General features: G+C 53.4%; 1 protein-coding gene across 1 annotated transcript in view; it reads right to left on the reverse strand.

Annotated features, from left to right (window-relative positions):
• TMEM132C (transmembrane protein 132C) overlaps window positions 1–21,435 on the reverse strand; it is a 308,479-nt gene extending 287,044 nt beyond the window's left edge. The window contains exon 1 of the mRNA XM_043557309.1: window positions 21,197–21,435. Within this exon, the coding sequence (XP_043413244.1) occupies window positions 21,197–21,281 (85 nt within the window). The 5' untranslated portion in view covers window positions 21,282–21,435. The remainder of the gene's footprint in view (window positions 1–21,196) is intronic.
• Window positions 21,436–26,652: the final 5,217 nt, after the last annotated feature.

The raw sequence follows: 26,652 nt of genomic DNA on the forward strand, positions 1-26,652 counted from the left end.
CTCCGGGATCTGAAAAGTGCACCACTCTGTGGATGAGGATGGGAGGCCCGGGGAGGCGGATTTGGTAACTGAGCCGGTGTTCACAACTCAACGGGGGGTCTGGACAGACCTCCGATCGCCCAGCAAGAGCTCACGTGGGACTTTTGGTCCTCTCCCTGTTCTGACTGTCTCCTCCTCCAGGGTACTGAAAGGCACACTGGCAGGTGGGGGTGAGGAGATGCCTGAGAAGTTGCCTGAAGGGTTAGATTGCGAGTGGCAGGAAGGGGTGGGACAGGCAGGTGGATGTTCCAGACTTGCACGCAGCCGCCATGACTTCTCTGTGCCACACTGAGTCTCAGTGTTCCCATCTGTGGGACGGGTGTGAGGCTGAAATGCAATAATATACATATGAAGGGTCTCTGAGAATAACTACAGAATATATTTGCATTGGGCTTACAGCAACCCAGACCCTCAGATACGAGTCAAGAATGCGGGAATTAAGGCACTGGAATTAAATACTGTGCGTCAACCACAAAACGTCAACCACAAAACGTCCACATCTTCCTGTGATCAGGTCACTACCACCCGTTTCCCCTCCTGCTTGTACTTTATTATACTTTTTAATGTTTATTTGTTTTTGAGAGAGAGAGAGAGAGCAGGGGAGGGGCAGAGAGAGAGGGAGACACAGAATCCGAAGCAGGCTCCAGGCTCCGAGCCGTCAGCCCAGAGCCCGACGCGGGGCTCGAACTCACGAACTGCGAGATCGTGACCTGAGCCGAGTCGGAAGCTTCACCGGCTGAGCCCCCCAGGCGCCCCATCCTGCCTGCACTTTGTACGCTTTCAAGAACAGTGGAGGGAGCCGGCTGAACCCCGAGTCCAGGGCAATGCCACCTTGCTATCAGGAACCACAGGGAGCGGCTTCACTGTTGTCGAGTTGTTTCTGGGTGGCTTGGGATGAGGAGAGACACTGGCAGGTCCTGGTCTCCGCCAGAATCGGCATGGGAAGGGGCCCTTGCGCCCTTCCCTGCCATCGCCTTGCTGTTCTGGCAGGACAGCTTTGGGCAGGTGTCCTGAGAGGGGCTGAACTTGGAGCCTCTAACGCGCTCCGTGAAATGGGTTCCATTTCTCCCACCTCTCCTCAAGACGCCTCCCATCCCCATCCCCGGGGGGTCAACACCTAACCTTTCTGCTGCCGAGCGAGCAAGACGCAAGACAGGTCACCCTATTATTTCCTTCTGAGTCCCCAGGGGATCCGATCATCTGATTCCCCTCTGGAATTATTCTGCACCAGAGGAAACCTGAGCGCGGTCATTAATTATGAAAATTCACAATGCGTAATTATAATAATTACTCTGATCACATAAACATTATACCACCATGAATAATTTAATAGGAACCGTGTTGTTCAAGAGAACGGCAATTAAAATAAAACCCAGGGAGGTGACAGGGTTAGGTGACAGGCTCTGGTTTGTTCTGTCACCGGAGCGCTCCTTCCTTGTTGTCAAGAACTACCCGTGACCTGAGCAGGTTGGGGAACAAGGACAACGGTGACAGGCCAGTTTCTGAGGAGTTCCACTCCTGAAAGAGGAAGTCAGGAGCCCAAAGGAGAGGTTTCTCCCCTCACTAAAGCAAGTTCAAGCTCCCGCCTTCACCCGCCGGCAAGAAGAAGAAATGAACAGACCTGTTATTTTCATTCAAATAGAAGACGGCACTCGAACCCCCCCCGCGCCCCCAGAGTGCCTGGGGTTCTGCACGGAGCCAGCTCTGGAAAGAAACACACGTATTCTGCACCCTCGACCCCAGCCACGGTGGGTGTGTCCAATTACGCAAAAGCTCAAGAAGGAGGGAGTGATATTTTGTACTAAAGACAAGAAATAAAACCCACCCTTCCCTGGGACTTGTCTCATCACCAAAGGCTTTTTTTTTTTTTTTTTTTTAAATACCTTACCCAGTTTTTGAACCAGCAACAATTTCTATAGGACACATTCTCCTAAGGTTAGAGAATGACATGGTGTGGGATGGCTGGAAAACAGACTTGTGCCGCAGAGGTATACTGAGAATTCAGACGTGGTCAGATGTACCCAGCCCCTAACTGTTTACAGAAAGTGACCTGCGTAGTTTCGTTTGTTGGCTTTCGAACTTATGTTCAGTCCTGTCTCTCGCCAGAAATGCGTTTTTCAATGCAAGCTGGCACACGCAGAGAATACAGACCTACCAGGTGAGAGGCACTCGGAGAGTTTCCGCTCGATTCCATTCGTTAAACAGAAATGCTGGTAGCGATCCAGTCTACGGATTTCACCGCCTTCTTACCGATTCATACAGCAGGTGTTATGACGTGCCTACTCTGTGCCCGGCTCTAGGTACCCAGGTTTCAGATCAGCCAAAAGAGACAAAAATCCTTGCTCCTGGGCAACCTACCTTCTAGAAGTATAGACCAGAAAACCCTTCCCGGGGCCACTCTGAGCCACATTTACTCCGTATGGGAGGTGAGCAGGGATCATCAACCTACTTTTCTTAAATTATTTTCTAAGTTTGTTTGAGAGAAAGAGAAAGCAGGAGGGGCAGGGGCAGAAGGAGAGAGAGAATCCCAAGCAGGCTCCATGCTGTCAGCACAGATGTGGGGCTCGACCCCAGGAACCCAGAGGTCATGACCTGAGCTGCAATCGCCACCGGGGCGACCCCAACTCCCTTCTAAATGACACAAACACAGGCTCGCAGCGGGGCTGGGGGAGAATCTGACAGACACAGGCCTGTGTCCAGGGGTCTCCATCCAAGTCTATTTCCTTGCACTCTTTTTGGTCAGGAGTCTTCTGACTGCAAGAAGCAGAAAGCAAACTTGAACATTCAACGGGGTGGCGGGGGGGGGGGGGGCGGGAAGGGCTACTTTGTCAGGATCCGGACAGAAAGACAGAAACCGAGTCCTCTTGCCACTGGGGCTTGAAGGCAGGGACTTGATTACACGGAGACACAGGAGTGAAGAAGCCAAAGAGGAGGGTGAGACCCCCAGGTCCCAGACACCATAGGAGCCACTGCTGAGCCGAGCGGTGGGGCCATGCGGGGGGGGGGGGGGGGGTAGCCTGTGGCCAGGGCCAGCCGTGGCCAACAGAATGGGACCCCGAGGGCAAGGGCGGCCGAGCAGCAGCACAGCCTCTAGGAAGACCCTGCCCACCGCCAGCCAGGGGCAGCACTGGAGCAGGGCTGGCTTCGCAAGCTTCCGGAGCACGGGACAGCCACAGCGTATTCCACCTCGGAGGCACCTGTCCCGGGCTGTGCTCCCGAGGGATTCCAGTGTCTCCAGGGCAACTTCCCTGAGGGTGACCCCGTTCCCTCTGGGGCCTCCCTTTCTGCACAGGCGACCCAGCGGCGGCAGTGCTCGGCCTCACCAGCAGGGCGGCGCCCAGGTAAGCCGGGCTCCCGCCAGCTTCCGTCCAAGGGGGGGATTCTCAGCCAGGGGTCCGGTGTGTGCCTATCCTGGGGGCATATTTCGCATTCAACACGCTGCTCGATATTTCCCGTGAGTAAACTGACAAATGACCGAAGTGTTGTGATGAGCCACAGAAGGCAAAGTGCAAGCATCTGTCGCTCTTCTGGTTCTCAGAAGACAGAGCAGGATGCTTAAGGAAGAGTATATATATGTGTATATATATATATATAGCCCCCTGGGAGAAGGGATGGAAAAAAATCTCCGGATTGTTATAATGATTTGAAAAGAGCATATATGTTCAAAGCTGGGAAACGCTGCCTGAGATACTGGGTAGAGCCTGGGGATGTCACGGTCTGGAACAGGTGACCTCCGGGTGGGACGACTCCTCCTTCGCGACGCCAGGGTCCGCGTGTCGCATGCTCCGCGTGCTTCTGTGACTGCCAAGGACGTCCCTTTCTTTGGCTTCAGATCCCCTCCTTCAAGATTTGGGGAAATCACTCTTACACTTTCAGCAGAAGCCCTCTGCTTCCAAGCTCGGTGACACAGCACACAGGACACTCAGCCCACGAAGAAAAACAGCGCCCGTTATCAGAGCTTCCTGCCGCCGTCTGCTGCTGCCACGTGCGGGGTGGGAGACGACGTTGCATAAAACACAGAAGGACTTTCAAACACGTTATCGGTCGTGTGTTTATTTTAATATGTTTTTGCGGGGGTGGGGGGAGCAGGAAGATGTGACCTTCCCTTCACCTGTCGCCGAAGGGCCAGCCGTCACAAGGGCTTACATCCCAGGGGATACTCCAGGACAGCAGGCTGGGTCGGGCTTCCGGGCTTGAGTGGGGCCTGGCCCACGGCTGATTCAGGACAACTGCTTCCACTGGGGTTGCCAGATTTGTCCTCTTGCTCTGCAGAACCTCTGGCTAAAATTCACAGGCTGGCGGGGGCCCCTGGGTGGCCCAGTCGGTGAGGCGTCCGGCTCTCGGCTTTGGTTCGGGCCATGATCTCACGGTTGGGGAGTTCGAGCCCTCTATCTGGCCCTGTGATGACAATGTGGAGGCTGCTAGGGATGCTCTCTCTCCCCCTCTCTCTCCTCCCCCAAGCACGCTGCATTCTTTCTCTCTCTGTCTCCCTCCCTCCCTCCCTTCCTCAAAATAAATAAATAAACAAATTCACAAGCCGGTCTCCGTTATGCTGGGGCTTCTGGGGACTTCTGTCAAGTGAGCCAGGACGCTAAACATAAAAGGTGGGGGGGGGGGGGCAGACAGTGGATCCTGCAGGGATCTCAAAACATCAGTGATACTAGGTTTCCACCAAATACAATCATCCAAACTCAGAACTTCACGTCCAGAAGGGCCAGATCAATTCAAAATACTGCTACTACTCCAAAATCAATACTGGCCAACCCGAGGGAGACCGCACCAAAAAACTGGCCTGTGCTCTTCAGGGTGATGAGAGACAAAAGAGGCCCAGTCGTTCCGGAGACATTTTGGGGGGTCATAACTGGGGGAGGGGCATGCCACCCTGATTTAAAAACTTAAGGAAGAAGCCAGCTTCCTGCCAGACATCTGCCACCATCGTACTAGAGAAGGAATGGCCCTTGATGGAGCTCTCATTCTCTGTCTTTTTTTTTTAACGTTTATTTATTTTTGAGACAGAGAGAGACGGAGCATGAGCAGGGGAGGGGCAGAGAGAGAGGGAGACATAGAATCGGAAGCAGGCTCCGGGCTCTGACCCATCAGCCCAGAGCCCAACGCGGGGCCCAAACTCACGGACCACAAGATCACGACCTGAGCCAAAGTCGGACGCTTCACCGACTGAGCCACCCAGGCGCCCCTCATTCTCCTTCTTAGCCTTCTCTCTCTCTCTCTCTCTCTCTCTCTCTCTCTCTCTCTCTCTCTCTCTCTCTGTTGCCGTCTCTTGTCCAGCATCTCGGGTCACTCCACCCCCCTCCACCCAGTCCACGGGATCCTCTACCGTGGACACCGCTTCGGTCTGCCTAGCATCCCTCCTCTCTGTCTGGTGCCCACGTCCCCGCCTCTCCCGGGAAGAACTCTTCTCCTGACTCCAACCGTGTGGACTGGAGGCCAACATCATTGCGTGTGTGGGTCTCGCTGCTGTGGTCACATGGGCCTGTGCCCAGACTGGGCCACTTCTAGTTGCCCTTTCCTGCCCAAGCGGAGTCACGAGAGGCAGGGGGGAAAGACTGGAAGCCCAGAGACCGTAATCCAGACTGTGTGTCCCACGAAGCGTTGAACAGATTTTGGATTGGTAGCCACACCTCGAAAACAGGACCATTTCACGGTCTTCAAAGCCCAGATTTCTTGGTCTGCTTGAGTCATGAAGACCTCCGTGCTCCCGGTCATCGGGATAACAATTGTACCCATCTCGTGGGGTCTCTGTGAGGAATAAGTTAATATATACATACATGGGTGTATCTGTCCCAAAGAGGCACACCCTTCCGGAATACCAAACACGTGTGTGAAGGCGAATAAAGGTATTCAGATGCACCAAAAATACTTTCTTTTTTCCCCAGGTCCTGCAAATGCAAAACTGTTTATGCTGAGTTCGTCTCGGGGGCGCCTGGGAGGCTCGGTCAGTAGAGTGCCGCCTGACTTTGGCAGATCATGATCTCACAGCTCGTGAGTTCGAGCCTTGCATCAGGCTCTCTGCTGTTGGTGCAGAATCCGCTTTGGATCCTCTGTCCCCCGCCCCCCCCCCCCCCCCCCCCCCCCGGCTCCTCCCCTGCTCTCTCTCTCAAAAAATAAATAAACATTTAAAAAAATCTTTAAAACGAGTTCATTTCAGATCGCCCACACCCGGTACATGTTGGTAATCACAGATGGGTACCAGGAAACATTAAAGTGGGGTCACCCACTCCGTCCTCCATCCTGTGGACAAGGGGTTCCTGAAACAAGTGGCCAGAGTGGGGTGGCCCGCGGTCCTCTCTGGTTGCGGTCCTCATCCGCCCCTGAAAAGGAGAAGGACCCCTTGGCACAGAGAACTTGTAGCATATCCCTGTGGTTTGAAACGTATAGACGTTTTCTAAGAAAATAATATAGTGAAATTCATGCAAATAAGAAGACACAGACTCCTCCTTTTCAGAGTAGTTTGGCGTGATGCCACCAGGGCTGGGAGGGCGGCCAGCCTGGGAGGCCGGGGCCAGTGGACGTAGTGGCTCCGGGCTGGGTACCAGGGTGGGGGTGGTTGGAAGAAGCAGCCAGCTGGGATGGAATGTTCAGGAACCACAGACTTAGTGGGGCGAGGAGGGCAGTCAGCAAGAGGTGTATGTGGCTGAGCCCAAGTGGCCTGAGAAGGGGACAAACCGGGGGGGGGGGGGGGTGGTGGCCTGGAATGGAGACGGGGGAGGGAGTGACAAACCTAGAGAAGAAGAAATCTGGAGCAAGCCCCGTGATTCTTATTAGACTGTGAGGTATCGGTGCGAACTCACGCATTTTGAGACGAAGACAGAGGCGGGGACGTGTGTGCGACACTTCCTGGCTCCGTCCGCGGAGAGGTTTGGGCGGAGCACACTCCCCCATAGCAACGAGCACATCGAGAGCCTAGATTTGGGTTTCTAAGCACCATGCCTGCCCATTAAAAGGAACTCAGCTTGATTCCAAGCCCAGGGCAGGGCAAGTACAAGAAGCACCTTCCACCTTCTTCTGATACCCAGGAAGGAAGAGGGAGCTTCAAGGGACAACGAGGACGTGTCAGAGGACCCGGGATACGATGAGAGGGCTCCCGCTGGCCAAAGGTAAGATATCCTGAGCATCAAATGATGGCGGCGATGAAACCGAAGCCTTCGACAAAAGAAACCCAGGAGCCCATTCTGTTAATAAATCCATAAATGAAATATCGAAGCTCTTAGGACGCACAGGATGTTTACGTTGTCTCTAGACGTGTTTTCACGAAATATTTACTCATTTCTCAGAGGACAAGAGTGACTTCGCAGTAGAGAAGCCTGGCGAATCAAGGGAAGAGTGACCACCACTCACAGCGTGACAAATTTAAAGCGCGCGCCACCTGACAAAACGCAACGAGACCAGAGCAGCCCCTCCGGGACACTCCTGCCAAAGGTGCGTCATCAGAGGTGGTCATGAAGAAACGCCAGACAAACCCACGTCGAGAGACGGCCGCAAAATAACCAGCCTGCGATCTTCAGAAGAGTCACGGTCATGAAATCCGAGAAAAGACTGAAGGAAAATAAAGAGCCGTGCGTGACACGGAAGAGATTTATCCAGACAACAGGGGAGACTGGGCTGGGGTCTTAGGACTGGGAGGCAGTAACGCAGAAACACGAATTCCCCAATTTTGTCGCTGCACTGCGCTTCCGGAAGAGAACGGCTTTGTGGGCGAGAAAACACGCAGCCAACATTCAGGGGCGATGAGCGTCTATTTGGTCCGTTACTCGGAAATGGCTCGGGGGGCGAAAGTCCCAGGCACTCGTCCTCAAAGCTCTTCCAGATGTCTGAGCTTGTTTGAAGATGAAAACAAGAAAGCCTCCGACTACCCTCCCCTATGTGTGAGTTTTATTTGGACACGTGTCCATCTCAAGAGGAAGGAGAATCCAACTCAGAGGGCTCACGTGCCTTGAGGGGGGACTAGTCATGGAGGAAATGTGAAGCCGGCACTGGGTGCCCACCGATGAGCAACGGTGGGGGCGCCCAGTGGTACCCAGCGCCCTCTCTGGCACCTTCAGATGGGGCAAGAGGAGAAGGAAGTGTTACTGAACCCAGTGAGCGGGTCTTAGACAGGGGCCCCCGACAAGTGTTCCAGTCGTGGGTGGGGGTGGGGCAGACGCACAGGGAGCAGGTGCATCATACATATGCCAGCCTCCTCTTGTCCTGCCCTCCAGCCCCTGCCAAGGCACCATTGGCCAACTCCAGACGGACTCCAGCAGGCACAGGAACTGCCCCCTGGGGGGTCAACCCCCCAGAGCCCAGAGGAGGACGTAAAGAATAGATATTGTATCAGGAATGTGGGCAAATGGTTGGCGGGGGGGAGGGGAGCCAACTATCCAACAACCACTGGCCCCTCTGCAATCTCTCTGAGCCTCCTTGCACAGATCCAGAAACGGGGGCTCTGCCGGCTCCATCAGCGTGCCCATATCTGCACAGTGGAGTGGCGATCACATCCAGGCGGGATGAACACCTTATCCCTCCCTGCCTCCCAGTGAGGACCCGTCAGCGAGGCCAAGGCCAAAATACGGACTTGCTGAAACCGGCTCCCTCTGGATCCTGCCTTTGTCTCTCCAACTACCTCCGGCACCCGATCTTGCCTGATGGGTGGAGAACGCTGGCTTGACAGGCGAGCGATGAATGACGTTTGCTCATCCCGGGTTCGGGCAAGTCTGACACAGACTCAGTTAGACCAACACATCTTCACGCTGCGTCCTGTTCGTCCGCACGGACGCAGGTAGATTTCTGAGCGGCAAAGAGGTACAACTTGTTTGCCTGACTTCTGTCTCCTCTACCTGTGCTGTGCATACTCCTCGATTTGGAAACGTAGGGACGTCGGTTTTTATTTTTGTCCCCAGTCGCTCACCGTTTTTTCTCGCGGCACCACCCAAATTTTCCTCGGCACCCCACTCTGAGCCCTCAGAAGCTCCTCCCCCAGGTTCTAGAACCAAACTGAGGCAGTGAGACACGGTACAGCCTCACCTCAGCAAGGGTGAGAAGGTGAGACCGCGAGGCGCCACCATCACAGGCAAAGAGAAGAACTAAAACAAAGAAGAACGAAACAAAGACTGATGTCGTGATTGAACACCTGGATCAAGCCGTATCTGATGACTAATTTTAGTATAATTTCATCATCCCCCAAAAGATATCTCGTACCCATGTGCAATCACTTGCCATTATTTCAGTAATCCACTCAGTTGTTCAGAGAAAGTCCTAATCAAGGATGTTTTTCACTGTTTACACAGTGAAATTCTGGTCTCTGTTTTAAGTTGATTCCTTTCCTGTGGCCACTTCTGGGAACCATTATCTGCGAAGGAGCCTCTCTTGGATCTCACCAGAAAGAGGCAGAGGGGCGCAGGAAAGGATGGCCACACAGAAAGAACGTTGGAGACTTAACCGGCCTCTGGCCAGCACATCTCCTGGCCAGCATCACGCTCCTGTATGAACCTTCTCACCTCAAATCTGACAGGGACGCTCTTCTGGAGTGACTGAGGGGACGAAGGGATACTGGCGGGTTCTGAGCCCAGTCCGAGACCCTTCATAAAATGGTAGCCAGCTAAAGAGGTCCTGCACATAAAACGTGCCTGTTTTTCTGACCTCCCAAGATCGACGAGACTTGCTCTGTGTGAAAGGCAGACACAAAGATAGAATTAAGTCACTCATCCGCCAAGTAGTAAGGGCCTCATATACGCCAGGCACTGGAGCCGATAAGGAGAACAGGGACACACGACAGTGAACGGGACAGAAAACACTTTCTGTTCTCAGAGAGCTTAAATCCTAGGGGAGAGGGAGACAGACAAACAAATACGTCAAATCTGTGGATTATCAGGTGGTGATAAGTGCAAAGAAAGACTAAAAGAAAAGAAAAAAGGAAGGAGCACAGAAAGTGTCGTAAGGAGACGACTCAGCAGATGGCACAGAGAAAGAGGGACTTCTCTAAGAGAAGGTGACCTGTGATCAGAGACCTGACGTGGATAGCGTCAGTGAAGTGAATATGCGCGTGCAAAGGTCCTGCGGTCGGAGTCCACATGTGAGGGTGTGGAGGTTGAGATGAGGCTAGAAGGGTGCTTGGGGATCAGAGGTCACCCAGCACCTCGGAGCTCCTGCAACAGACTGCAACTCTGGCTCTGCCCCTGCCCCTGCCTCTGCAGGGTTCTGAACAGAGGACGACGCGATCTCACTGCTGGTCAGGAAGCGTCTGAAGGGGGCCTCCTCAACCGAGATGCAGTTGCTACGAGCTGACAACGGTGGACACTTTGGTCTTCTCGACTCATCAAGGACTCTCTCTACAGGATCGACAGTGAGGAAAGAGGAAGTGACAGGACCAAATTCACTTCCTGAATGAGGAAGTGACAGCACCAAATCATCAGCAATGTGTGTGCTGGGAGAACAGGTGGTTAAGGCATCTGAGAAAAAAAACCCAAAATCCCCCTGACCGGGAAATCCCAGACCACTGAGGGCTGGCAAGAAGCTGATGTCCACACACTTCCTTGCCTGTGAATACGAAAGGGAGCCCCCCGAACTAATGGGCAACCTCCCTGCCAAAGCTGCTGTGGGTGGGCCCAAGCCATGGATGCTGGGGGGGGGGGGGGCAAGTGTCCAAGGGCCACACCATGGATGCTGGGGGGCGCGGGTGTCCAGGGGCCACACCATGGCCAGGGAGACAACTGACCAGTAGCAGGGAATGACAGACTCCGGCAAGAAAATGGCATTTTGTCATCAGGACATCAGCGCACTAGATGAAAACACCAGGTTTGAAGGAAAATGGAGACGGCCTGCTCTCAGAGTCAATTCTCTGCTTACAGTTATAAAGGGGGAAAAGAAGGAAGACGGTCACCTGAGGCTGTGCACTGACCCAAAAGATTCACAAACACATGGCTACGCAGGGAGGAGGAACGAGGAAACGGCGCTGGAGCGGAACAAACCCCCCAAATGGAGATCTCCCCCAGGATCTGGTTTCTTGCTCGTGAGCGAGGATGCCTCTCAAGGCCGCCTTCCGTGGCTGAGGCTCCAGAGTCCGGGGGCCCCTCTGGGTCCTGGGCGGGCGCCTGGCAGGTGGCAGAAGGGAGAAGACCTCACTGCCCCTGCTGTAGTGCCCGGTCCCCGGCCCGCCCCCGAGGGAAGGTCTGATGCAGGGAGGGAGGCGGGGAGGGGAGGAGGAAAGTCAGAGCTAAGGGAAGACCAGAGAAAACCACTGTGCGGCGCGGGTGCCTGGGAGGGGGAGGAGGCGCGAGGGCTGGACACGGCCGCGTGTGCACACGGCCGGGGGACAGGGTGACCTCCCGCGGGCGGCGCCTCCGACTGATGACAGCTGCCACAGGCAGCCGCCCCACTGGCTTCTGGTTTCCCTCGTGTTGCTCGTTTGCTCGGCTGGATAGACTCGTGCCCACCCGGCGTCTCATAGGGCCTGCCCGGTCTCTGGGCCACGATGCCCTCTGTACGATGACCCCGGGCTCCCGAGACCAGCACGTCCCAGGCCTGGCCAGTCTTCACCTCCATTCTCTCTCGTCTCGCCCCTGACTGGCTCAGGGCTGGGCAGGGACCCCAGTGAGCGACGTGAGATGTACTCCATCAACTCTTTCTATGATCATTTGGGAAGCCACTTCCTTCTGTTAATAATATTTTTAATGTTTACTTATTTTGAGAGAGAGAGAGAGGGAGCAGGGGAGGGGCAGAGAGAGAGAGGGAGAGAGAGAATCCCAAGCAGGCTCTCAGCTGTCAGCGTGGAGCCCAACACAGGGCTCGATCTCACAACCCTGAGACTGTGCCCACAGCTGAAATCAAGAGCTGGATGCCCCACCAAGTGAGCCACCCGGGCACCCCAGGGAAGCCGCTTTCTGTCCTTCTATTCTTTTAATGTTTGTTTACTTTTGAGAGAGAGAGAGAGAGACAGAGTGCAAGCAGGGGAGGGGCAGAGAGAGAGGGAGACCCAGAATCGGAAGCAGGCTCCAGGCTCCAAGCTGTCAGCACAGAGCCTGACACGGGGCTGCAACTCACAAGCTATGAGATCACGACCTGAGCCAAAGTCAGATGCTCAAGGGACTGAGCCCCCCAGGCGCCCTGCCACTTTCTTTTTCGTGAGTGCGCTCTGTGAACAGGACGTGAAGCTGGAGGGCCCCTGGTGACAACGATGACCACCCCAAAACGCAGCCAACACAGAGGGCATGGGAGAGAACAGACAGCCAAGAGCTCTGTCTGGTGGCACTCACTGACCCCTGGATCCAGCAGTGTCTGAAGCCCACACGGGCTTTTCAGTCACCTGAGCAACATCATTTATTCTACCCCCTTTTTTTTCTTTTCCTTTTTTTAAAGTCTGTGGCTTTGATTCCATGTGCGCAAGTCAGGTTTTTCACTATTTGCAACCAAGGGAGTCAGCACTGATCAAGGGATTTGGGGCATTTTGGTGCGTTTTCAAAGACCACCTCCCTCAGGGAGGCGGGAAAACCTGTCTGAGGGCTTCAAACACAACCTCATTGTTTCCACTGGAGATGCTGCTCCCAGCACCACATCCTGTTTATGGGGTGAGGTTTAGATTTTTTTTTTTTTTTTTTTTTTTGGCTTCAAATCATCACTTCGCTGGAACGCCAAGGTTAGAGCAGAAGTAGCCTTCTGTTCTGTGTGTGTGGCGGGGATGGCGGGTGACTGCTTTAAACTTCCTTTGTTTATTTGGAGAAGACGAGAATCCCTCGTTGCCTCGAAGAGCTGCTCATCGACCACCATATGCCCAAGTGGGTAGTGTTATATCCACACGTCTACTGCTTCTGAGTCCGCAGAGACCATGAGGAAACACGGCGGAAAGCAGACATTGTAATTAAGGGGCCGGAAGGAGGCACCGAACAAGAAAGATGAAAAGTCCGCAGCAGAGCTGGGTGAAAACTTTAACCTAGGAAAGACAAGAGAGCTGTTCTCGATGGTTCTGATACTCTGGGGACCCAGGGGAGAAGGCAGGTATCACGGGTATTAGGAGACTAAGCCAGACAGAATCACATCCAAGCTGCATTTAAGCATGAAGTACGTCAAGGGAGGTCTCAGAATATAAACCACCGGCTCTCTGTTTAGGCTGATCATGAGTGGACACCTTCACACTTGACCAGAGTTTCCTGTTCCCCGATATTGCCATGCTCACTGTTCTTTCTTATACATGATGCCCAGTTACTTAAAAAATATCCACGGGTAGTTTCTATCGGATCACGTTGTGTGATTGCCCTTCTCTGTGGCTTTGGTAATTATGCATGTCCTAAGAGCTATGGTTTCGTGAGCTTTTTCTTTTATCTTTCTTCTTTTTAAAAAAATGTTTATTTATTTTTGAGACCGAGAGAGATAGAGTGTGAGCGGGGGAGGGGCAGAGAGAGAGGGAGACACAGAATCCGAAGCAGGTTCCGGGCTCTGAGCCGTCAGCCCAGAGCCTGACGCGGGGCTCGAACCCACAAACCGTGAGATCATGACCTGAGCTGACGTTGGACGCTTAACCGACTGGGCCACCCAGGCGCCCCTAGTGAGCTTTTTCTACGTGCCTGATCTCGCCGGCTATGATGGATGGAATGGTGGCCGCCAAGAGCTGTGTGCACATGGGACCTGTGAACGTGACCTGATTTGCAAAAGGGGTCTTTTCAGACGTAATTCAGTCCAAGATCTCAGGACGACTTCACCCCGGGTTAGGGTGGGCCGGAAATCAGTGACAGGTGTCCTCGTAAGGCAGAGGGAAGAGGTGTGCAGAGAAAGCTAGGTGAGGAGGAAGGCAGAGGCTGGGGGGATCCAGGTGCAGGCGGGGAGCACCAGGGGTCAGCAAAGCGGACAGAACAAAGAAGGGTCCTCCCCCAGAGTCTTCAGAAAAGCACGGCCCCGCCGGCACCAGACTTCAGATTTCAGGCTCCGCAACTGAGAGAGAACACGGTTCTGTCGCGCTGAGCTGCCCAGTTCGGCGTTACTTGTGACAGCAGCCTCAGGAGACTAACGCCCGGGGCTAAGGCCTCCCGCTCGCTGTTCCCTCCACATTCTCAATAATCCTGCAGAGCAGGTGTTATTACTGCCACCTCGTGAAACCGAGGCTGGATGGACAGGTGCTGATTTCGCATCCAGCGCCCATCCCACCGCCTTGCGTAACAGCTCCTCCTTTTTTGTCTGGGAGAAATACCCTTTCCCCTTGAATACGAAATGGTGAAAGTGTCCATCACACGGTCTTCACCTTTTCTGCGCAGACAGGACCCTAGGCAACCAGTTCTCAATCCTGGATACACCGTGGAATCCCCAGAGCAGCTTCAGAAAACTAAGTACGACCAACCCCGCCTCGATGCCCACCCCTCGTCCACCGCTACCAAAGATCCTCATTCAATCAGTGTGGGGTAGGGCCTGGGGATTAGCATTTTTGAAAGCTCCCCAGGTGATGCTAAAGTTCGCCCAGGGTTCTAGGCTTTCTTTCTCCCTAGATTCTAAAACGGGAGCACAGAGATAAAATGAATAAAGCGATGGCAGCACCGTGAGGCAAGACATCAATTATAATAAGGCAACTTCTGACCCGTAGGAAACCGGCTCCTTTCTCCTCTACCTCCAGGATCATGCGCTCCAAATCCCTATTTCTCAGGCGGCCCTGAGATGTTTCTGTGGCTGACACAGGCTTCTGACCAATGCATCTAGGAAATGACACAACAAAGGCTCAAACTTAAGCTTCTCCTTCTATGGTACTGAGCCTGCCTACCTAATCCATAAGTGATAGTTTTGCACATTGCTGACAACAGGAAGGGTGCTGAGGAAGAAAGAAAAGGCATTTTATGCAGAGAACGCATGGTCTCCTATATGGACCCTTTGAATTGCCTTAGCATTGCAGACATTTGCAATTGTGAACCAAACACGCCTAACATTACCACTAAGAACATCCTTAATCAGTGGCAAAGGAACGCACACACTGCAGAAGACAAGGAATCAGTCACTCTAGGAGAGCATCTAGAACCGCTGTCCTGGAAATTTTGCTAATTCAGACTTGGCTGTGTTGTATTTCACCTTTGTTCTCTCCTTAAAGGCAGTTAACTTCTAAATCCCTAAGGTGTTTAAACACTTTTGTGCAGCTCAGCACACAAGCAGGAGACAGAACACAGTCCCGCAGAGAAAACTGTTTCAAGGGTATAAGAAGCACCCACTCAGAAACCAAGGCAAGCCGATGAAACATGATTTTTATCCTTCCTCAAAGTATATACAAATAATCTCTAACTGAAAATTCTCTTAGCGATTCCTAGGGTGTAAGATATACGCACTTGAAAAGGATTATACATAGAGGGAAAAAGTATTGGACGTGCACTGTTTTAAGTTTCTTACACAACATTTAAAGCAGCATAACACATTGTGAATGTAGGCTTTGATGAATTAAAAGACGTATTTTGTAAACCTTACAGCAATGACTAAAATTTAAAGAGGTAGGACTAGTGAGCCAATATGGACACAAATGGAGTCATGAAACATGTATCCAATACAAAACCATGCATAAAAATAAGAAAAAAAGGTCAAGAACAGGTGGATTATAAAGAAAACAAAGAGCAAGGTGGCAGATTTCCATGCAAACATATCAATAATCACATTAAATATAAATGGTCTAAACACAAAGATTAAAAGACACAGATTAACAGATGGAAGGAACAGGCAAAACCCAACAAACAACATTAAATATAAAGACACAGGGGCACCTGGATGGCGCAGTCGGTTGAGTGTCTGACTTCAGGTCGGGTCATGACCTCATGGGTTGTGAGTTCAAGCCCCACCTTGGGTTTACTGCTGTCAGCGTGGAGCCCGCTTCAGATCCTCTGTTCCTCTCCCTCTCTGCCCCTTCCCCACTCACGTTCTCGCTCTCAAAAATGAATAAACACTTATAAAAATAAATAAATAGATTAGTTAAAAAAAAAAAAAGACTTTACAGGGGGCTCAGTCAGTTAAGTGTCCAACTTTGGCTCAGATCATGATCTTGACGTTAGTGGCTTCAAGTCCCACATCGGGCTCTGTGCTGACAGCTTGGAGCCTGGAGCCTGCTTCAGATTCTGTCTCCCTCTCTCTCTCTGCCCCTCCCCTGCTCACACTCTGTCTCTGTCTCTCTCTCTCTCTCAAGAATAAACATTAAAAAAATTTAAAAAAAAAAAAGATTTGACAAGCGCAAACACTAATCAAAGGAAAGCTGGGGTGCCTATGTTAATAGCAGATGAAACAGACTTCAAAACATTTTTCCAAGGATAAAGAAGGCTATCACATAATGAAAAAGAGGTCAATTCACCACAAAGACATAACAATACTAGGTGTGTATGGACCTAAAGCTGTGTTTCAAAATATACGAAGGAAAAGCTGACAGAACTTTAATGAAAAACAGACAGCTGCAAAACAGAGCTGGAGATCTCGACACTCCTCTGAGTAACTGACGGAAGAAAAAACTAAAGTCAGTAGGAATGGGAGGTGCCTGAACAACACGGTGAACATCTGAAGCGTCCCTGTGACCGTGGGCTAGGCAAATACTTCTTCAATGTGACACTAAATTACCAAGAGTAAAATTAACACAGCAAACTTCATTAAAATCACACACCTTTGCTTTTCCAAAAACACAGACTGGCAGAAGGTCTCCGTAAACATGTATCGGATAAAGGACTCACAACCATAATATATAAAGTATCCTCCAAGATCGGTAACAGGAAAAACAAGAACCAATAACATACATGGGCAGAGATCGGAAAGAGACATTTCACCGAAGAAAACAGAAAACAGCAAATGATCACAAGGAATGCTGAACACCGTTAGTCATAAGGCTGACAACCGACACCTCAAAGAAACACCACTGCCCCCTCCTAAAACTATTAAACATCAAAGAAAACAAAATGGTGAGCAGTAAGCAGTGATGGAGACAGAAATCAGCTGGGACTCTCACACCTTGCTGGGGCGAATGCAAAATGTCACTACGTATGAAAAGAGTTTGCAGTGGGACAAAGTTACACATCCACTAACCGTAACAGCTGGTAATCCCAGCTCCAGGAACGTACCCGAAGAGAATAAAAAACTACGTCCGCGTGAAAACTTGCTTGTGAGTATTTACAGTGACGCTCTGCATAATTACCAAAAGCTAGGGGTAATCCAAATGTCCCTCAAGTAGGAAACGAATAAACGAGTGTGACCCAGGGGTCCGACGGAATGTCATGTACCATCCAGAAGGAGCAACCTGTTGTACTGGATGTGGGTGAATATTTATTCAGTGCGCTGTACTAAGCAAAAGATTCGAAAGCTGCACCACCTCATGACCCCGTTTTTACGGAATTCTGAAAAAGGCAGACCTATAAGGACAGAAAAGGGACGAGCGGCTGCCAGGGGCTGTGGGGAGGCCACCCGGGGCACAGACGAATTTTGGGGAGTGATGGAAATATTCTGCACCATCACAGTGGTGGTGTTTGCAGGAGTACAAGGGTTTGTCGAAACATGCAACTGTACTCAAAAGGGTGAATTCTACTGTATGCAAATTATATCTTAATAAATCTGACTTTTCAACAAAGTGGATTGCTATAAAAAAAATTCTATCCATCAGACTTTCCATTTATTCCATTAATTCAGTAATACTCCCTTTCACTCCAATTAATATACCAAAGACTCGTTTTTATTAACCTTGCTTCTCATGACTATGGATGTATGAAATATCTAATACATGCAGAGGCTTTGTTTTAACCTCTGCTCGTGGAGGTGTTAGCTACTAATATAATTGAGAGTTCTGAGTTCTCTGCCTGACGCTGGCCACTCTTGTGATTAAGGGAACAGTGAACAGTGAGACAAAGGAAGAAGAAAGAGCCCAGGCCCAAGTGGCTGGGGGAGGGCAGCACGGAGGGGAAGCAGGTGAATAATCAGCCCACCCAGGAGGCACTCCTATGTCAAGCTTTGGCACAGTGGAGGCCTATGGAAATGTGCACGCAAGGTTGAAGTTGTAAATCCTGCTTTAATCATGAATTCTCCCAATCTGGGGAGCCCACTCACTTTCTAAAAAACAACACCCGGGCACCCAGGGGGCTCAGTCGGTTCATCGCCAGACTTCGGCTCAGGTCGTGATCTCACGGTTTGTGAGCTCGAGCCCCACATGGGGCTCTGTGCTGACAGCTCGGAGCCCGGAGCCCGCTTCGGATTCTGTGTCTCCCTCTCTCTCTGCCCCTCCCCTGCGTGCGCTCTGTCTCAAAAATAAATAAAAACAAACAAACAAAAATTTTAAGAACCTCGAAATCCCAAAAGGTCTGCTTGGTTGGTCTTAATTCGCTTGGTGGCCAGTGTGGATCTAAAGCGAAGTGAGCCTCAGGGCGCCCGGCTGGCTCAGACGGTAGGGCGTGTGGGTTGTGAGTTCGAGCCCTACGGTGGGGGTAGAGAGGACTTAAAAATAAAATCTTTGGAAGAAGTAACTACACGCATCAATAAATTAAATAAAGCGAAGCGAGGCTAGTTGGGGTATTATCCTCCTTTACGTACTTGTACAGTTCACACAAAATTACCAATGTGTGCAGTTACAGGGTCCAAACCCACACCCAGCCTGGGGGTGCTATACCATAGGTGTGTGCGACCCTATGCCTCTGGCCAGCCAGCTCTTCAAAGGTCTCAGTATTTCTGAATCTTGAAGCACATCGGGCCCCACAGACTTCAGAACAGGCTGTGGTCTCATGTGACCTTCCCCAGGGTCCTGTATGCGACCAACAAGCATTAGTACATTCTGGGGCAGCCTCTCAGCCCACCGAGGCCCCTCCCGCTGCCTCATCTGGGGTCAACTCCTCAACCTCCAACTGAAGGACACTTCCCCTCACCTACCCGAGTCTTACTTACATCTTAGGTCTTAAATCTTACGAAGACTCCCTTCTTTCGTCCTGGCTATTTATAGAACCTCCCAGGAACAAGGACTCTACTCTGAACCCTGAGACTTGCAGAGACTTAAATCCACAGTGGAAAATAAACGTACAATCGGTAATAAACATTGATCAGTGGTTTCAAGGATTCTAGAAATCAGCACTTAAATCCTCCGGCAGGAAGAGTCAGAGAAGGCTCCCCCCCCCAGCCAGCACAGATTTAAATGAGGGTGGGGACACTTTCCTCTCTAGAAGAAATCTCACTTTTTCTTTGGGGAGGCATCAGAAAGCAGCTGCCGTGCTGCTTTCGGTCCTGGGAAACAATGGAAAACATTTGACAGGGGATGAGTTGCGGGCCGCAGGCCCCCAAACCGCAGCTGAAAACTGTCAAACAGAAGGACGCAAGGAAAGGAAAATCAAGGTGGCGCTAAGCCAGGGAGGGGTAGCCGTGGGTAGAGGTGGGAAATCTCCATCCCTGTAGTCTCCGTCCCCCCAACCCTTGCTGTGTAAACAGCATTTTGAAAATAAAACTCCCAGGCCCACTTTCCCACCAAATCTCTGCCCTTAGCTTCCTCTACATGGGCATTTGTAAGGGTACCTCTTCTAAATCACAGTTAGAATCCTCCAGATTGGGGGGGGGGGCGGAAAGAAGGGATTTAATTACGAGAAGCCCACAACTTACTTTTACAAGGCACCTTCAGCACCCAGACTTCTGGCCTGATTACATCCTCTACGGAGGCGGGGAGTAAACCGGATCAGGGGCTCTCACCCCTTGGTCACTTTACAATGACCCCACCTTCCTCTCCATCATCCGTCCAACCGCTTTCCCATCCCAAAGTCGCCGGGAAGTATTTGGGGAAGGGATTTCTTTTTTAATGGCCACTTTACATGTTGGGAAACCGAATCCTACAAATGATAGGACCCAGAGCTATAACAGCAGAATTAAGGCGCCAGATGCCGAATGTTTGCTCTTCCAGATAAAACAGAAAAGTATCCCCAGCCCTTGGCGCGCGAGCGCACACTGCCGTCTACCTGGGGCTCTGGGAGAAAGGAACACTGTTCGAGAAAACAACGACTCTGTCCAGGTGGTGCGCCTGGGAACCTGCAGCCTCAAGGCACGCAGATTTCTCTGGAATTTCGGTCGGTGCCTAAGCACTTTGGAAAAGCAAATGCTACTTTTTAACCTCAGTTGGCAACTTGTGTCTCCCGACGCCTTGGCGGCCCAGCCCGCAGAGCCTGGGCCGGGAGAGAGCCGGGATTCTCCTCCGGCTGCACTCGACCGGGCCCGGGCCGCGGCGCCGCGCGAAGGCGCAGAGACGCCTGTGCCACCGCCGTGTCACCCTGAGACCCGGGTCTCCCGCCCCGCGCGCCGCCGGCGGCAGGGGAGCGCCCCTCTCCTCTTCCGCGCCCGGCCCGGCAGCCGGGACTCCGCACAGCGATGTGCGCGCCGCAGTCCCCGCCCGCCCGCGGCCCCGGCGCCGGCGCCCGGCCGGGAAGGGCGCTTCCGGGCCCGGGCCCCGCTCTCCGCGCCGCTCCCGCCGCTGGCCCCAGCGCACACGCCCACGGCCGCCACGACAGTGGCAGCGGCACCCTCCGTGAGCCCTCTGCGCGCCCGGCACTCGCTCGCCGCAGCCTCCCCAGCCTTGGGCAGGGTCGTCGTCCCCATTGCCGAGATGAGGAGACTGAGGCGCGCGGCCTCCGGGGACCGCGCTGCCGGGAAGCCCAGGTCCCGGGCCGCCGCCGCGCCCCCCACCTTGCCGCACGCCCCAGGCGCGCCGCCTCCAAGCCGGGCTCCCGCCGGGGCCCCCGCGAGCGGCGCGCGGAGAGCGCGCGTTCCTCCGGGGGTCGAGGTCGCTTCTCGGGACCCCACGGCCGGGGCGCAAAGGACCAGGTCCGCCCTCCTGGACCTCCTGTCCCAGTGTGACCGACCGGAGGGCTGGGGGGGGGGGGTGGAACGAGGCAGGCTCCCCGCTCCACAATGTGACTGCTGGGGCTGGGTTAGGTCCGCACGGAATTCGGGCCTGGGGGCCACAGTGCCCCCCCAGCCACGCCCCCCCCTCACCCCTGGGAGGCACCCAGAACCCGGATAGAGCCGACCAGCGTTATTTGCCCAGACCCCACGCACGCGGCGCCCAACCGGGTCCTCCCGGCTAGGCAAGGGCCGCTGGGCGCCCGGCACAGGCGCTCCGGGTGGGACCAGAGCCCTCCCCAAGGTCCCGGCGACACCCGCCTTCCGGCTCCCCCCGCCCCGGCTCACCGAGCCCCGGGAACTTCCCGCCCCGCCTTACCTTTGCCCAGCAGCGCGCCGAGCACCAGGCTGAGCGCCCCGCACAGCGGCGCCACCGGCCCGGGGGCCGCGCCCTCGGAGCGCATCCTGCGTCCCGGCAGCTCAGGCCGCCCTCCGCCCGCCCGGGGCGCAGCGCCGGCCCGCCGTCCCCGCCGGCTGTCCCATGCCCCGGGGCGACCCCCGGCTGCGAGTCGGCCGGCCCGGCTGCGGATCCGGTGGTCGCGCCTGCCCCCGCCGTGGCGACGCGGCGGCTCCGGATCCCGCGGCAGCGCGCGCTCTGGCCGGGACAACTTTTCTCCAGCCGCCGCCGCAGCCGCCGCCTGCCCCGCCCACCCCAGGGCCCGCCCACCCCCGGCCCGCCCCCGGGCCCGCCCCCGGCCCCGCCCCGGGCCGGGGCCCAGCTCGCCCTGCCGGGAGGGGCGCGCGGGAGGGATCCCTGGTGGTGGGAGGAGACCCCGAGCGCGGAGAGCCGGGGCTCGGGCCGCCCCCGGGGGTCCGCTCCGCCCGCCCCCCGCGCCCTGCGGCTCACGTCCCGGAGACTTCGGCGCAGGGACCCGCGCCTCAAGATGGAGCTGGACCCTTCCCCGCGCCGCCCTCCCGAGGCCGCGGCGGGGCGAGGGGTAGGCACTGCCTTGCACCTCGATTTCCGGTCATCCCTGGATTTTTTTTGTCTTGAGAGCTGGGGACATCTGGAAGTGGAAGTCTCGTGCATTCGCTGCGGAAAGCTCTGGACAGATCATTCAGTGGGGAAAGCCACGGGCGGCACCGTGTAAGGGGGGCCCCGGGTGCATAGGATACAGAGGCGTGTGCACATGTGTGTGCGTCTGTGTGCCGTATCTCTGGGAGGGGGGCTGGAACCCCGGGGTGGGAGGCTCATTTCCCACTGTGTATCCTTTCATACTGGTGCGCGTCGCCCCCACCCCAATGAGCTTTTTACTAACTCTTCGGAGGACAAGGGGGAGGGAGGGAGGCGGGGACGCTCCCCTCTCCTTGCCAGACCTGATCCTGCAGTGGCTAGAGACCTGAGGTTCAGACGAGGAAGATGTGCACCTCTCTCCGCTCCCCCCCCACCCCCCCCCCCCGCCACCACCCTACTCAGGCAGCGCTGCTCTCCCTGCGCGCGGGCATCGCGGACGCTTGCCTGGGCTTGCCCGTGCGGTTACTGGTTCTCGGGGACCGCGACGGGGGGCGGGGGGGCGATGAACGATCTGCAAGCGGGACCCCAACTCCATCTCGCGATGCATCAGGAGCCCAGAAGCTTCTCCGGGAGGCCCAGCCCTCCCCGGACGCGCCTTGCGGTCCCCTGGGATCGGTGTCTGGGCTCAGCGGGCCTGCTCTCCCCTGGGCTGGCTTACCCCAGCCTCGGAAAAGAAGCCTGACTGTGCCATGTGTCACCATCCTGCCTGGCCACCAGAGCCTGGAATGAATTTCAAATAAGAGGAAAAGAAAAGTATTTGATGGAACGAAGAGAAACGATCGTAGCAGCCGCAGACCCATTTCTCCTGACCCGGCTCAGTCACAGAGGAGCAGGTGCCTGGCTCGAGGAGAAACCAGGGGTGTCGGGTGGCGAAGGCTTGGAGCGCACTCCCAGCTCGGGGGCCCTTTCTTCTCCCAGCCAGCGTGGCTGGGACCCGGGACTGGCTTTTCAAGGGAAGAGCGCTCACGGTTTTTCTCAGCCCCTCCACATGCCTGTCGTGGGGAGACGGCTAGGCGGCAGGAAAAAGCAGCCGGGCCTGGGGAGGCCTGGGTGGCAGAGGCTCCATTTCTTAAGTGGATTATGCTGATAATTGCCCAATTCTCCAGTTCATTCCGCTAGTGTAGACAAACCTTGGGAAGCACTCATAAAGTAGACTCGGGCCCCTAAAATGGAAAACACATTTCCTTCACATTTTTATTTGTTAGCCTAAAGTCACTGGAGAAGAAATATTTTTCATTTAAATGTTTCCAGCCTCGGTGAGAGATACAACTTCTCTATTATTCCTGACTGAGGGGTTAGGATCCTCTCTCCCTCCTGTCTGATAATAGGAACAAAAAACCCCAAATTATGCCCTCCACAGTCCCCTGCCCCTCTGCACTTCATCTGCCCTGTGACCTTCTAAACATCAAACAAACTTGCACACAAAACTGAACAACCAAAAAAGGAGGATGCGGTCAGGTTACCTTTTTTTTTTTTCTTTCTTTTTAGGAAAATCCCCCCCAAATGGAGGTGAGAATTTAGACATTCAGGCTAACAGTTTCCTGTATTTATTTTGTTTAAGGCATGTATTATTTAACCCCCAAATCATTAATTCCTTAACTTCAATTGCTTCCAGATGCGTTTCTGAATTTCATAGCAAACACCAGAGACCACTAATCCCCTCAAAGGCTGTTGCGAAACTCCCCGTGGGCTGCGGGCACATGGAGACAATTAACATGATTTATACGACACAAGAGCTATTGGAAAGAGGAAACCTTCTGCCTCCACATGTGCCTGGGGTTCCTAAGTCAAAGAGGTAACTTCAGATTTTATGTTGTTCGTGCTTACGTTCCAAATCTTTAGTATCATGTCAAACGAGGGATGCAACTCTTGAAGTTGGCTCAAGTGTTTCCCGTAAGGTCTGCCTCTAGTTGGGGGACCTATAAGTATTATACATACACCAAGAACAAGGAAGGTAAGGGCTATGTGTTGGCCTCATGAGGCAGCTATGGTTGTCCTAATGTCAAGTCCTTACTACAGTACTTGGTATTAGAGAGAAGGAAGGGAGGGAGGGAGGAAGAGAGGGACAAAGGAAAGAAGGAGAGGGGAGGAAGGGAAGAAGGCATGCATTTGTCACCCTGTGCTGACATTTTTCTTAATGTTTACAGCCATCATCTCATTTAAGCCCTAATGGGAGAACTACTGTCCTTTGGTCTTTTATTCACTCACTCAACAAACAGCTGTCTGTTGCTCACCATTTTTCAGGCCCAGATATGGGGTTCTAGCACTGAGCCAAACAGATGAAGGTCCTACACTCGGATCTTACAATGCAGGAGGTGGACTCTAAAGAAATATGAAAAGAAACCCATCCTATAAGACAGCAATTTCTGCAAGAAGGGCTTTTCGGGCTGAGAAACCCAAAGCGCAAAGGCCAGGAGGTGGGAGAGCCAAGGGTCCCATTTTTTCCTTCCGTGGCCTCTTGAAGGACACAGAGAGCAGAGGAAGCCTGGAGTTCACTAAGTCAGCTGAAGGCACACGGGTGTTGGAGGCTCACCCTGGGAGTTAGGGGCAGAGTCCTGCTGTGGAGACGGAGAGCAGTTAATGCCGCCTGCTTCAGATGGTGGCGAAGGTCCTACGGATGGATAGTTTGGGTGATGGGAAAGTAGCAAGAAGCAAGAGCCCGTGGCTTTGGCCCAGGCCACTGAGTACCCAGTACACCCTTTGGAGAGGTAGAAAACACGGGGGTAAGAGGTCGTGGGGGCACGTTGGGACAGATGGGGCTACCGAGGCTCAGACGGGAGCTGGAGTCACATGCTCCTAGGCGGCAGCGGTGGCATTCAATGATGAATGAGCACTCCACCTTCCCCGGAAATGGCATGGCCGGTTTGCAGCCCCCAACTCTGAGTTAAAATTGGGCTTGACGTCGGTGAGAGCCATAAGCCTCGGCTTCTCTCTTCTGACAAACTCCAGGATCTCAACCTGGCTAAGGTGGAACAGGGTAGGGGACGTGGAGGGTAGAAACAGCCCATCCTCCCTCCCACCTCCATCTGTCTGTGTACAGCTTCCCCGTCCCACGTCAGCCCCGTGGGGGAAGATGTCCGACCTGCTCCGTCCCGTGTTCCCAGCCCTGCGAGTGTGGGCACAGAGACGAACCCCTGTCCAGAGAGCAGCTATTGCAAAGCTGTAGATTAGTACGAGGAAGCTGAGTTTCCCACATTTTATCTTCAGCTCGCTTAGCCAGTACTAGTAACGATAATGGTAACAGTAATGGCGAGAACGTTTGTTAGGTGCTTGCTGATTGCCAACGGATCCTGTTGACAACCTATGGATACGTACGTCTATGCTCCCATTTCACAGACCAGGAAGCTGATGTCAGAGTGGTTATTGGGCTCAGCCAGGGTCACCCAGCTAGGAAGTGGTCGACCTGGGTTTGAATCTAGGCCGTCTGTAATCATTCGCTACGCTGACCTGTGTTCGGGTGTGTGCTCACGTCTGCCCGTTCTCTACACCGGCTGTCTCGGTAACCTGTGTTAAGTCTCCCTTGCTGGACCTTTCTATTTTGAACAAACACTAAAAAAGGTATTCCTTTGTAACTTCCACCAGTGTGGCTGTGCTGCCCTGGTCTCGACCCACACTCAGCCTCTGTGGAGATTAATCTTCCCTGGAGGGAACACGGGCCCGCTACGTCAGCCAAGATGCAAAACGCAGGTGACTGTTGGCCTGTGAGGACAACTTTTAAGACGGATGCTCAAGTGTCCACACCAACCCTTATCCTGTGTCCCTCCTGCCACCTGCTGCCTTGCCAGACTCTCATCGTTGTGTTAAAGACCCGCAGAGATTTTCTACCCGTTGCCTTTCAACTCAGGGTCCAAGGTCAGCAAATGGTCCTTGTGGTATAGGAACTGAGTAATGTTTGAGATTACGTTACAAATAGAAGTAATCACACGGACATTTCCTTAACTGTATTTGTAGCATCATCATCATCACCATCATCACCATCATCATCTCTAACACTTCTAGATCTTTCATTTTGTGCTCAGCACTATTTTAAATACTTTGACAAATACTCTGACTCATTTAATCCTCACAATAATCTGATGACGTTACTATTGTCATTGGCCCCATCGAACAAAGAAATGGAGACACGCAGTTGAAGTAACTTGGTCAATGTCACAGAGCTAGTTGTTGGCAGACCTGGGATTCGAATCCAATCAGTCTGGCTAGAGAATCCCTGTCAATAATACCCAGACCTTACTGTGCTTATGCATTACCTTGGGAACTTGTTAGAACGTTGATTCTAATTCAGTAGATCAGGATGGGGGGCTTATGCTCCACATTTCCAACAAGCCCCCAGCTCACCTTGAGGCTCTGCCTCAGGGGACCAGCTTTGGAGTACCAATTCCCCTAAATCATTACTCCATTGTGCTCCCTACATAATTATCCAAAGTCATATTCTTCCAACTACTTTTTATCTGAAAATTTCACCAAAGTGAAACTCTTTCTTGTGTCTCAACACAAAAGTAATCACAACACATTCAGTGTATCGCACCGTTCCAGAAGAACCATGAGATTGGAGGGCTTGTTATGCCATCGGTTGAGGACAGATACTTTATACCGACCGCTCGCTAAACTCAAAAGTCAAAGGGGATGGACACGGGGACTGGCTTTGGCCAAGGTGGCGGCTGCTCTGTCACCCGGGGCCCTGAACGCACGAGCAGAGTTCCCTGCCAACCAGCAGTGGTCACAAAAATATTGAATGAGACGTGGATGTTTGCCGTTTT

The sequence above is a fragment of the Prionailurus bengalensis genome, chromosome D3, assembly GCF_016509475.1.
Source record: "Prionailurus bengalensis isolate Pbe53 chromosome D3, Fcat_Pben_1.1_paternal_pri, whole genome shotgun sequence".
Lineage (NCBI taxonomy): Eukaryota > Metazoa > Chordata > Mammalia > Carnivora > Felidae > Prionailurus > Prionailurus bengalensis.